The sequence below is a fragment of the Lithobates pipiens genome, unplaced genomic scaffold, assembly GCF_037356315.1.
Source record: "Lithobates pipiens isolate NorthernLeopardFrog02 unplaced genomic scaffold, aLitPip1_a1.2 Scaffold_3, whole genome shotgun sequence".
Taxonomy (NCBI): domain Eukaryota; kingdom Metazoa; phylum Chordata; class Amphibia; order Anura; family Ranidae; genus Lithobates; species Lithobates pipiens.
The window spans coordinates 118,449,423-118,463,088 of record NW_027507790.1 but is presented as its reverse complement, the minus strand read 5'-3'; the positions used below and the strand labels follow the sequence as shown (position 1 = coordinate 118,463,088).

The following is a 13,666-nucleotide window of genomic DNA, read 5'->3' as shown; positions in this document are numbered from 1 at the left end:
GAGGGGATGGGCTCACTAGAACATGACAGATCACTGCTCCCGATGACAGGGAGCAGTAGATCCGTCATGTTGCCAGGCAGAACAGGGAAATGCCTTGTTTACATAAGCATCTCCCTGTTCTGCCTCTCTGTATCACAATCACGGGCCACCGGCAGACATTGAGTCTGCGGGACCCGTAGGCATGCTTACTGGGTGCGCGTGCCCACAATTTAAAGGGGACGTATATCGTCGTGCACTGGACGGCAATCAGTTAATTCCAAACCGGACCCAAAGCTGGGGATCATGCACCAGTCTAAATTGTGATAAGGAAGGATTACCCGATACGGCTGAGACTTAGACCAATGTCCGGGTTGCAAAAAGCATTTCCGAACGGAGGCCCATGGATCTCATGAACCACCATCGAAGTGAGATCAGAAAAGCTACCCAATAATATACCAAGTAACTATTGCTTGCAGCCATCTTCAGCCTCTCTTGGGCAGAACTTTAAATCTGTAATAAAAAAGAAAAGGAAAAAGTACTGCGAAAACTTCACATCTGGTCTTGTACACTGTCCACACCCAGGCATGGAAAATTGGCAGATTGTACAACATTCAACCCCTGGGCACACTTTACCCCAATCACTTTCCATCTAGCTGCTGTTACAAATGCTTACACTTAGGCTTCACTAAATATGTAAAAGAGGAAAAACAGCACTACTATAAATTAAATAAACAATATCTGCAGAATTGCAGAGTGAACTATTAATAATCTACGCATAGAAAATCATAAGGATTTAAATCCAATATGCACCAGTTCCTATGAGTGATCATATGCATTTAACATAATGAATAATAGGTTTCCCATACAACCTGCATACTTAATGGAAATTGGTTTCTTAACTTCAGTGCCTATACAGCTGATCATATGCACTTTGAAACAAACCAGTGTCACACAGATAATGTACATGCATCAATAGTGTCCTCAAATTATATTGTCGTGCAAGTGCCAAAAATAAACATTTACATTAAATAGTGCTCTTCAAAAGCTTTAAATTCCCTAACTCTATAACGTTTGTGTGAAATTCAGCACTCTCACCAATTGCTTGTGCCATGCTTGTAACTCAAGACAATGTGACCCCAGCTCCCTCTACTCTTACCAGATGCCACAGACCACTTGTCAAGCAAGTAGGTTGAAAGTGCTCTTGTTAATTCCTTATGTATACTCCAAAGCCCGCCTCCTTTAGGAAATGATTTCCCATTGGTGCTTCCTGTAAAGGTTCTCTGCCTCTCGCTCTACTTCTACGTAGTGAACCAGACAAGTTATCATTAATAGTCTAAGGGATAGGGTTCCTCCCATACCTTTATGGAAAATTGTACCAGATCTGTTAGTACTTCATGGGCATTTCAGCATCTGTTTCTCAAATTTCTGAGGCTGCCACCTGAGCTTTTTGATAACATGTTTAAGTTCTACCAGGTGTGATGTTGAAGCTTCCTCTAATGCAAGTTTCAGGCGTTAGGTGCTGCACGTTTCTCTCTGAATCTGCTGAACCCTTTTTGACCTGTTAGATTCTTTTGACCTTGTTTGCTGTGTTGCCCACTTTTCAGTTGGCCAACTTTTAGACATAACAGCTGTAATGATACGCAGTAAATAAGCCTGTGTCCTGTAGTGTGTGATCAGGAAAATACTAATTTTGACTTAGTGGTAAAAATGTGTTTCCTGGAAACCACTATAGGGCACAGGACCCTTCCCCTGGTTCTTATGTTCTCCCTGTTGCTTGCTTCAAAACTTAGGCTACCTGGGAATGGGAGAGGGTATATAGAGGAATGTCCCTGTAGCTTTTTTCTTTTTTTTTGCCAGTCTCCAATCACCTGAAGGTAGCTATACATTACCCAGTTGTAGTAATCTTAAAAACACTGCCTTATACTGTGCTTCTGTACTCCAGGAAACAGACTTTTTGGTAAGTCAAAAATCCTAGTTTACCTTTTTTATTGGTTTAATAATACCTGACAATAGTTTTTATGTTGGTTATAATTTTTTTACACATTTCAAGCTGGGTTTTTTTTTATTAGGTGGTGAAACCCTTGATGAATGTGGACTGAAGTTCTTCCTAGCTGTTCGACTTCATACCTTTCTCGCTACATCCCTTCCACCAGCATACCGAATTCAGCTTTCTCATCAAGGTAACTAAGCTCTGTAGTTTGTGCACAATTTATGCCTCATTGTTTATGGTCTTTGATTTAGAGGCACTGAATCTGGCTAACAAAGAAAGGCTGATGCAATTTCTCTGGAGAAAAGATAAGGGGTTGCTGCTAACTTCTAGTTAGTATTGATAAATATGCTCTAAGGTGTTTGGTATAATCCTCCCTCTGCAGTTTTCAACCAGACTGGATTAGGTAACCTATATGTCCTGGAATGCTGGGTTCTTAATATTTCACAGTAAATTGTCTGTGTGTGCCCTATGCCATTCAGTTTGCTGATGTTTGTCCAAAAAAATGCAGTGGCTTTTGATGCTTTATTGGTAAGTAAGCAGTTATCTCTTGCCTAAATTTATTATATTGCAGCTTTCTGATTCTTAGATGTGATAGCTGAATTCATTTTCTTTTTAGGCGGTCTTTCTTCTATTTTCATGTGGTGATCCAACCAGTAAGTCTATTGTCTTTCAAAAGGGAAAGCTATCCAGCAGAATTGATCATTTTATAGAGATGAGACTAGCTAATAACACTAGGATGGGTGCTTATAATGAAGTCAGCTTTTATTTATTTATGTAAAACCTTTATTCCAAAAAGACAAAAAACTGCTGTGACTGCTTATTAAAGTGGATGTGAACCCCACTTGTTAACTATAATAAGGCTTACCTGTAGGTACAGTGAATATCTTCTAAACTTGCACAGTTTAGGAGACCTTCGCATGCTCTGAAGAGACATCATACCCGTGCCGTACCTTCAGAGCTCTGGGCCAGGGCTCCTGTGTGCACCGGAGTGAAGTCTTCGCGGCCCCAGCCATTTATACAGCCAGAGCAGGGGAGGATAAAAGTGCCAGGGAACCATTACAGTGTTGTGCTGGAGGGCTCAATGTGCAGGTAAGTCTGCCATATTGTGCTGGTAGAAATCCACTGGGACCACAGCGCTCCACTGAATGGTTAGGCGAAAACAAAATGGTAAAACCAAATGGTAGCAGTATGCCCCTTAATATCAAAAAGGAAATGTAATGTCACAAATCGGTATATAATTAATTCAGAAATGGAATCTGTTGAGTGGGTAGCCAACACTATACAAATACTACACTGACACGTGGGTGCAGCGGTCTGAAAATCAGGATCCATGCAAGGGGAGAGAGAAACAGGTGCAAGGGCCACCATAGTGTGGTATTGAAAAGCAAACACTTTAGTAAAACATAGTAATTTGCACTCACAAGACTAAGTAGGAGGCAGGTTTAATGACAAGATTCACAGCACCGGGCATTCAGCGTCTGACCTTGAGGAAAGCCAACAGGCGACAAAGATGGTTGTGGGCGACAAATGTTGCTGTATATAAGCTGGAACTCATCCGTCCGACTGGAAAATGGCTGCAATGAGGGGGAATATCCTCCTCTGCCTGGTGCCAACGTCACTCAAAGAGCATGCACAGTCAATTAATGCATTTCCAGTCGTATCAGCCTCTTAATTGGCATCATTGACTGTGTATGCTCCTTGAGTGATGTCAGCATTCTGGCCAGTGAAATGAATAAACACCAAAGCACTTGACTTTTGGGGGGGGGGTTGTGCTGCCAGAAACAAACCTCGGGAGCAGTTGTTTTTAATGTCCAGTGCATGCACCCTTACTGGCCAGATCACTAGTTTAAAACGGAGCAAGTAAAAAACCTAAATAATAATAATAAAAAAAATAATGCATCCACCATATCTAAGGATTGCTAAGCTGCAATATATTACATTTTGGGTTTAATACCACTTTAAATAAACTGTCAGGAAAGTTTTGATGCATTTGTAATAATGACACGCATTTCAATGTAGTCATCAACCAAACATTGGTATCGGCCTCCCTGCCCAAAGCAAACATGCTTTGTACAAATCGAGAAAGGCAACAGGTTAAATTTACAGATGAAGTATAATGAATTTGGCTGCTCCAGGTAGATAGGGTAGTTTGTTCAAGTGAAGGATGGGGAATGGGGTGCACGCCCTGTCACCGCAGCAGATGCGTACGTAGAGTAAATGAAGGATGGCCGCAACACTGGAATGGTCACAAAGGGTGCTAGTCATGTGAAATGTGTTACCCGCTTCCCCCGTTTGTACCATTCCAGTGCTGGTTTTTATATTTTGGAACTAAACCACATTGCATTGTATGGGAGTGCGGCCATTCTTCATTCAATCTACACAGGCTAAATTTACGTTCAGTACGTTTTTATTGTTTAAAATGCAAAAATTATCACGACAGTAACATTATTATGCAAGTTCCAAAACCCAAAAAGGAACTAAAAAAAAAGTGATACCAAATAAAGAAACTAAAACACTAAGGGCCGGTTCACACAGCGAGGCGATGCGAGGCGACACGGCTCGCCTCGCTCCCGCAAGTCGCCCCCGTTCTGTACAATGGAACCGTTCTGAGAGGAGCGACTCGAGTCGCTCCGACTCAGAAAAAAGGTTCCTGTACTACTTCTGGGCGACTTCGGGGGCGACTTGCATTGACTTCTATACAGAAGTCCTCTGCAAGTCGCCGCTGAGGTCCCCGCAGGTCGCGGCGAGGCAAGTCGGAGACGCCTCGCCGCGCCTCGCTGTGTGAACCGGCCCTAAGGCTCGGTTCACACAGGGGCGACTGCGATCCGACTTCAGGTCGGACAACATTTAAAAATCAATGTAAGTGAATGAGAGCCGTCTTAATGCACGCTACTGAAGTCGCCTCCGACTTCAAAAGAAGTTCCTGTACTACTTCAATCCGACTTGTACCCATTGATTTCAATGGAGGTCGCCTCCAAGTCGGATCTCTGTCTATACGGAGGAGACTTTGACAGAATTATTAGCTCTGAAGGGGGAACTCCACGCCAAATTTCTGAAAAAAAAATTTGGCGTGGGTTCCCCCTCTGAGAGCATACCAGGCCCTTAGGTCTGGTATGGATTCCAAGGGGAACCCCCCTACGCCGAAAAAACGGCGTGGGGGTCTCCCCCAGATCCACACCAGACCCTTTATCCGAGCACGCTACCCGGCCGGCCAGGAAAGGGGGTGAGGACGAGCGGGCCTCCCCCCCCCGAGCCGTACCAGGCCGCGTGCCCTCAACATGGGGGGGTGCCTTGGGGGAGGGGAGCGTGCGGCCCCCCCACCCCAAAGCACCTTGTCCCCATGTTGATGAGGACAAGGGCCTCTTCCCGACAACCCTGGCCGTTGGTTGTCTGGGTCTGCGGGCGGGGGGCTTATCGGAATCCGGGAGCTCCCTTTAATAAGGGGGCCCCCGGATACCGGCCCCCCACCCTATTGAGTATGGGGTACAATGTACCCCTACCCATTCACCTGTAAAATAAAGTACAAAAAAAAACACAACACACAAGATAAAATAATTTATTGCACAGCTCCGGGGGTCTTCCATCTTCGGTGGTCTTGTCGCTATCTTCTTGTAGCTCTTTTACTAGCGGAGGAGCCCGGCATTCTTCTTCTTCGACGCCGCGGCCTCTTCTTCCGACTTCGGGGGTCTTATCCCCCTCTTTCCGGTCTTCTGTCGCCGCCGCCTTCCGTTCTTCTTCTCCTGGAGATGTTGACTCGACGCTCTCTTCGGCCGCAATGCCAGGGACGCGCTGCGCGGCGACTTATATAGGGACAAGGGGCGGGGTCATCGGTGGATGTCACATGGGTTGATGTCACATGGTGACCCCCACCCCCTTACGATGTCAGTCCCGGAGGATGCTGGGACTGTCGCCATGTGACCTCAACCCATGTGACCTCAACCCATGTGACACTGCCCCTTGTCCCTATATAAGTGTCAGCGCAGCGTGTCCCTGGCATTGCGGCCGGAGAGAACGTCGAGTCAACATCTGCAGGAGAAGAAGAAGAAGAACGCAAGGCAGCGGCGACAGAAGACCGGGCCACAGCCTGTAAAAGAGCTATAAGAAGGCGCGGTGGCCCGGCAGAAAAACCGAAGAGGGGGACAAGACCCCCGAAGTCGGAAGAAGAGGCCGCGGCGACGAAGAAGAATGCCGGGCTCCTCCGCTAGTAAAAGAGCTACAAGAAGATAGCGGAGGAGTCCGGCGAGAAGACCCCCGAAGACGGAAGACCCCCGGAGCTGTGTGTTTTTTTTTTTTTGTACTTTATTTTAAAGGTGAATGGGTAGGGGTAAATTGTACCCCATACTCATTCACATAGGGTGGGGGGCCGGTATCCGGGGGGCCCCCTTATTAAAGGGGGCTCCCGGATTCCGATAAGCCCCCTGCAGACCCTGACAACCAACAGCCAGGGTTTTCGGGAAGAGGCCCTTGTCTTCATCAACATGGGACAAGGTGCTTTGGGGTGAGGGGGGCGCTCGTCCCCACCCCCTTTCCTGGCTGGCCGGGTAGCGTGCTTGGATAAGGGTCTGGGGGGGACCCCCACGCCGTTTTTTCGGCGTAGGGGGTTCCCCTTGGAATCCATACCAGACCTAAGGGCCTGGTATGCTCTCGGAGGAGAAACCCACGCCAATTTTTTTTCAGAAATTTGGCGTGGAGTTCCCCCTTCAGAGCTCATTCTCTGATTGGCCACGGCAAAAGTCACCTGGCCTGGGGCGACTTACAAGTCGCCCCAGGCCAGGTCGTGTCTGAAAGTCGCGTTCAAGTCGTCTCCAAGTTGCCTCACAAAGTCGTCCTGAAGTCGTGTCGCCCCTGTGTGAACCGAGCCTAACGACACTTTAGAGAATCTGATATGTGTAGAAAGTAACATAATAATGAGAAGGGCTCTATTATTAGTTTTGAAGGTCATATATTGTAATCAGTCACCAACAATAGTATAATGCCCCATACACACGATCGGAATTTTGGTTGGAAAAAGCTCTGATGGTTTTCCCGACGGAATTCGGACTGAATTGCACTCAAGCTGTCTTGCATACACATGGTCATACCAAATTCCGACTGTCAAGAACGCGGTGATGTACAACGCGTATGACAAGAGTAGGAAAAGGAAGTTCAGTAGCTTCCATCTCGTAGTTGAATCGGAACATGTGTGAGTTTTTGCGTGTCGGAATTGCATATACACGATCGGAATTTCCGATAGAAACTTTTTCTGTCAGAAAAATTGAGAACCTGCTCTCAATCTTTTGCTGGCTGAAATTCAGCCAGCAAAATTCCGATGGAACATACACACAGTCGCATTTTCAGACGAAAAGCTCTCATCGGACTTTTGCTGGCCAAAATTCCAACAGTATGTACGCGGCATAACAGTATGTCATCATAGTTTACCTGAGAGGATTTCTCGGTGCTGCGAAGGATAAGAGAAAGGGAGAAAAGGAGAGAGACAGAATAGGGAGAAAATAAAAAAGTAATTGGTATGGGAATGAAATTAATGTTAACACCTTCTATTGTCCTGGCTGTCTCAACAGTCTGTACCAAGCGCATGACGCACAACCCTGGACTAATCCTATCGGATTCCTCTATATTCAGTTTGGCAGTCTCCCTATGCCATTCCATTTCAACACCAACGTGGGAAAGTTCATTTCCAGGATCCGGAATCCATAAGCCTTAAGAGCCGTACACATGGGCTTAATATTGGGTGACATCGGCCAGTTCAATAGAAGCTGGGCAAAATTTGGCCCTTGTGTACAGCAGCCTGTCCAGCTTCTGTCGAATAGGCATGACCAAAAAAGGTCTGCCGATCAGCACTCTTAGCCAATGGCTGAGAGCGCTCACTGGTGTGTTCTGGTGGGGGGCCAGGGGGGCAGTCCCCCTGTCAGAACACAATAGCTGAGCAGGGAGATCACGGTACTAACATTGCGTAGTTAGTATGGCGGCTCCTTCCAAGTGCTTGTTTTAGTTTTTTTTGGGGGGGGTTTGCTTTTGTTTTGTTTGTTTTTCCGCTCAACCAATTAGGTTGAAGAAAAAGAATGAAAAGTGTGTACTAGGCTTTAGCACTGAGCGTGCTGATGACCCTCTTCGATCATTTCCGGCTTATATAAACCTTTCATCTGTTAGATTTTTCTTTGGGTCCTTTGCAGGATCCAGATGGAAGGCATGCTGCTATCTTGGTGCGCCAAGCTGCCACACCCATCAGAGCTAAACAGAACTCTGATGACAGAATAGACTTTAGGAGCAAAAGGCAACAGAATTTTAGTCTGCACCATCAGTAGCTACACTGCCAGCAGCCCTGGAGCAGTTAGTAGATTGTAGCTGGGGGCACCCATTATTACAGGGTGTATTCTACAAAATCTCAAAAGGTATAGTACACGCTGAGATCTTCTACAAGAGTATAATAGATCTGGTCAAAGATCTGCTGTGTGTATATGTATATAAATGTATATACAGGGTGTGTGTAAACATTTTTGTTTAATCTGCTTTAAAATTTGGTATTTTATATGAAAGAACCTTTGTTAAAACTAACTTATCAATTTCTTATGTTTAATGACAATTTGTTAATGCTGATCCAGCCGGAAAACTGTTTGCTGGCAAGTTTATTTGGGTGTACACATGAAATAACCATGTGCTATATTTGTGTGGTATTGTGTGTACTAGATTTTTTTGTTTTTATGCTTTCTTTATGTTAATGCCCTAAAAATAAGAATTATCTTGCATTACCATAACACAAATTTTGAATTGTGTTTTTACTCCAATATATACAGGCTTATGTAATATACCAAAATACAAAAAAACTATATCCGCTAATCAGAATTTATTTCGTCAAGTTAGATCTGGTGGTTACTGTATTTTGCACATAGTTTTACCCCTTTGTGCTTTTTTATTAAACCCAATAGTCTGTATATATTATTTAGACCGTTCTCAGAAATCAGGCTGCCGCTATGTCTAATAAGTCTTGGGGGGGACGCCATACTTTAATCAATTTCCAATGATGAAAATGGATGCTCAAGTTACCTAGTGTTACCTAGTTCATAAATGCTTTGTGTTTGGCAGGCTCCTGAATTCTGCAAAACCTGTGTTTGAAGTATGTAATATGTGTGCGTGTATACAGTCATGGAATCTTTTATCCTGCACCATGCATTTCATGTTTCCCTAAATTTTGTTTCAATATTGTACTCCTAATTTGGCAACAGTGCTCTGTACAGTGTCCTGAAGAAAAGTGCCGGTTCTATTGACGGGCCACCTTCTTCACCACCTACCGTCTGATACATTCACTGTGCATCAGTAACCTTGTTTTTATTCCTGCGTAAGGTCCCAGTCAGTCAATGCCAGAGCTTGCACATTTAAAGTGAGGGAATCCTGGTGTTACCAGAACTAGTGTCCCCATTGGAAGATTTCCCTTTTCTTAGCATTCTGATGTCAACCCAAAATTGGGGATTTTCTTTTGCTTTCACATTTAACTATAATGGTAAACAAAACAAATAGATAGTGACTCTCCGTAACTGGGGCACAGACAGCGATAAAAATCTGACAGGCGTTTTAATCTCTCTCCACTCTTCAAAACTTAAAAAAAAAATAAAAAATTAGACTTTAGTTGCACTTCAATGGCCTGGCAATTGTCAGTTCAAGCACTGCATCCTGACAGTGAGGCTCCATTCATACATGATCGAGCATGGAATCGCTATGATTCCGCCCCGCGATTCCAAATGGCTGCAAAATGCCGGACGCGTTGGCAATGTCATTACTTCTAATGGCACCCAAATTGCACAGTGAGTTTGCTGCACAAACAAAATTGTGGATTGTGTGTCGCCCAAAAGAAGTTCCAGAATCTTTTGGGCCACACGCGACCCGTGATTTTATATACGCGATTTGTGCGACAATCGTAGTGAAATCGCTGCGTGATTGGGGTGCCATAAGAAGTAATGGCAGCACAAACGTGTGCCATGTTTTGCAGCCATTTAAAATCGCAGGGCGTCTGCTCTTGTCTCTTCACATTTCCCCTCTTTCCTTCCCTCCCCCCCCCCCCCTTTTTTTTCCCCCCCCCCCCTTTTCTCTCTTTTCCTTTCCTCCTTTTTTCCATCTTTCCACTTTATCAGGTATGATTACTATAGGCTTCAGGCAAACTCCAGGCCAGGCCTGTGCTACATCTATGTGAAACCTAGGGTTTCTCCTGATCCAGTGAATGTGTGCACGGTTAGAAGAAGATCTGTTTGAATTATATTTATCTGAAACTACCTGTACCGAAATCCAACTGTAAGCCTATTGTATTGTCTCATAACCTTGTTACTTTTCAATAAAATCTTTGTAAAAGAAAAAAAAAAAATCGCAGGGCGAAGTCCTGGTGATTTCCCCACATGATCATGTGTGAAAGGAGCCTTCGGGGGCACGCACTTTTCAGTACCTGAAAGTACTGCTGCACATGAGCAAAGTAATGGGGGTTATCAGTGGGGAGGGGTGGTGGCCTGTCTAGAGGACCAGTCACTTGCCCTGACAAGATAAAACCTTTGTGCCTAAATCCCATGTAATTTCTGGATAGCATAGTTTTGGACTAAAGTGTTTTCATGGGAAATATGGTTCTGGATATAAGATCTTATACAATTGTGCTCATAAGTTTACATACCCCAGCAGAATTTATTATTTCTTGGCCATCTTTCAGAGAATATGAATCAATGACACAAAAACATTTTTCACCTATGGTTGGTGTTTGACTAAAGCCATTTATTATGAATCAACTGTTTACTCTTTTTAAATCATAATCGCAACAGAAACTACCCAAATTACCCTGATGAAAAATTTACATACCCTGGTGATTTTGGCCCGATAACATGCACACAAGTTGACGCAAAGGGGTTTGAATGGCTATTAAAGGTAACCATCCTCATCTGTGATCTATTCGCTTGTAATTGGTGTGTGTGTATAAAAGGTCAATGAGTTTCTGGACTCCTGACAGACCCTTGCATCTTTCATCCAGCACTGCACTGACATTTCTGGATTCTGAGTCATGGGGAAATCAAAAGAATTGTCAAAGGATCTGCAGGAAAAGGTAGTTGAACTGTATAAAACAGGAAAGGGATATAAAAAGATATCCAAGGAATTGAGAATGCCAATGAGCTGTGTTCAAACTCTAATCAAGAAAGTGGAAAATGAGGGGTTCTGTTGAAATCAAACCACGTTTAGGTAGATCAACTAAAATTTCAGCCACAACTGCCAAAAAAGTTGTTCGGGATGCAAAGAAAAAACCCCCCACAAATAACTTCCATATGAAATACAGGACTCTCTGAAAACATAATGTGGCTGTTTAAAGATGCACAATAAGGAGGCATTTGAAGGAAGATGGGCTGCGTGGTTGAGTCGCCAGAAGAAAGTCATTATTACGCAAATGCCACTAAGTATCCTGCTTACAATATGCCAAGCAGCACAGAGACAAACCTGAAACCTTCTGGCACAAAGTAATTTGGAGTGATGAGACCAAAATTGAGCTTTTTAGCCACAACCATTAATTCTACATTTTGTAGAGGAGTCAACAAGGCCTATGATGAAAAGTACACCATTTCAACTGTGAAAAACGGAGGTGGATTGCTGATATTTTGGGGATGTATGGGCTACAAAAGCTCAGGAAATTTGGTCAAAATTGATGGCAAGATGAATGCAGTATGTTATCAAAAAATACTGGCGGAACATTTGTATTCATCAGCCAGTAAGCTGCGCATGGGGCGTACTTGGATTTTCCAACATGACAATGATCCAAAACACAAGGCCAAGTTGATCTGTCATTGGCTACAGCAGAATAAAGTGAAGGTTCTGTAGTGGCCATCTCAGTCACCTGACCTCCATATCATTGAACCACTCTGGGGAGATCTAAAACATGCAGTTTATGCAAGACAACCCAAGAATTTACAGAAACTGGAGGCTTTTTGCCAAGAGAAATGGGCAGCTTTACCATCTGAGAAGATAAAGAGCCTCATCCTCAAATGCCACAAAAGACTTCAAGCTGTCATTGATGTTAAAGGGACAAGAACTGGGGTATGTAAACTTTTGATCAGGGTCATTTGGCTAGTTTCTGTTGTCATGATTTAAAAATGGTAAACACAGTTCTTTGATAATAAATGGCTTCTGCCAAACACTAACCATGAGTAAAAGGCAACAGTTTTTGTGTTTTATTCATATTCTCTAAAAAAACAAAAACAAAAAAAAGCCAGAGAATTCATAAATTCTGCTAGGGTATGCAAACTTATGAGAACAATGGTATGTGTATACTTATATGTAGTGTGTTCAAGCATTATAGAAGTGATATATTGTTTCATACTTCATTCCTTTTGAGAACCCTGTGCTGACCTCTACGTTTTTTTTATTCTGGAGTAGGAATACATTATTCCTTACGCTTGCTTTTAATTTGAACAAATATGGAATCGTGTGAAATGATCCTTATATTGTGATGCAAGTCACATTCAGGAGCAGTTATGAGTTCCAGCTTGGAACAGGCTTGCAAATATGTAACTGTTAAACATGACAGTATGCTACACCAATGATGAGGATGGGCTTGGTGCATGGGAATGACATTAACCTGTTTCCTTTTACTAAGTGGATTTGTTTTCCAACCTTTTGCTCTGTTCTTTAAAGGCCTGTCTACTAGCCATTTCGCTTGGGCCTTTCATTCTGTGGCAGAGGAAGAGCTGCTTGCCACACTGCCTCCTATGCAGAAAGGAGACCCCACTTGGGCAGAGTTGAGAGCGATGGGAGTGGGCTGGTGGGTGAGAAACACAAACGGCTTGCGCAAGTGTATTGAGAAGGTAAGTTGTTGTCTTTGACCTAGATGTTTATTACTAAGTAATAGCAACCTTTATGAATGGCATATTTTAAAGAGTATTTTTCTGATTTTCTTTTTTAATAGTATTTCTTATCAGACCCATGCTTTAGTTTGTATTAGTGTAGTGCTTAAATATGAGACATTAATGTAGGAAATGTTATTGCAAGCTAGGCTATGTAGTAAGGCAAAACAAGCTAGAACCCATGGTTCATTTCAAGATGAGTCATTTTATACAACCCGAATTCCAAAAAAGTTGGGGCTCTGTGTAAAATCTACATAAAAACAGAATGCAATGATTTGCAAATGTCATAAACCCATATTTATTTTCTTACATCAGGGGACACAGAGCCATAGTAGTTACTATGTGGGTTATAGGGTCACTGATAGGTGATGGACACTGGCACGCCCTAAGGCAAGAAGTGTACTCCTTGTATAACCCCTCCCACTACTGGCAGTCGTCAGTTTTTTTTTCACCAGTGTCTAAGGTGTTGGTCACGAGTAAAGATGTGCTGTGCTGAGCTCCACTGGAAGCTTCCCTGCTGGGGCTAGCCATGCTGACCGGATCCCGGGCTTTGTGTCAGAAGAAGCAAGGTTTTTCTTACGAACGCTTCTCTTTTAGAGAGCTGGACCCTGGGATCCAGTACTTTTTGATAGTAAGGCCATAAAGTTTTTTACTGGCAGGGTGCTGTCGCAGGTCCAGGATTGTGGGTAACCTGAGGTTCCCCTGTTCCTGACGGTTTCCTGAAGGTTCATAGCCCACCGTGAAGGATGAAGATTGGATTTATCTCAGATAACTCTGCTGCGAGGAAAGGTAAGGGAGATTTCCTCAGGAATTTTTCCTTCTATGTATAATGCTGTCATGC

At 43.7% G+C, this 13,666-nt stretch overlaps 1 protein-coding gene across 2 annotated transcripts in view; it reads left to right on the top strand.

Moving 5' to 3' along the window:
• The window catches only part of DMXL1 (Dmx like 1), a 217,247-nt gene that overhangs the window by 107,211 nt on the left and 96,370 nt on the right, over positions 1 to 13,666 (top strand). For both annotated transcript variants that reach the window (XM_077462223.1, XM_077462224.1), the window contains exons 19-20: positions 2,049 to 2,159; positions 12,617 to 12,786. In XM_077462223.1, the coding sequence (XP_077318349.1) occupies positions 2,049 to 2,159; positions 12,617 to 12,786 (281 nt within the window). The remainder of the gene's footprint in view (positions 1 to 2,048; positions 2,160 to 12,616; positions 12,787 to 13,666) is intronic.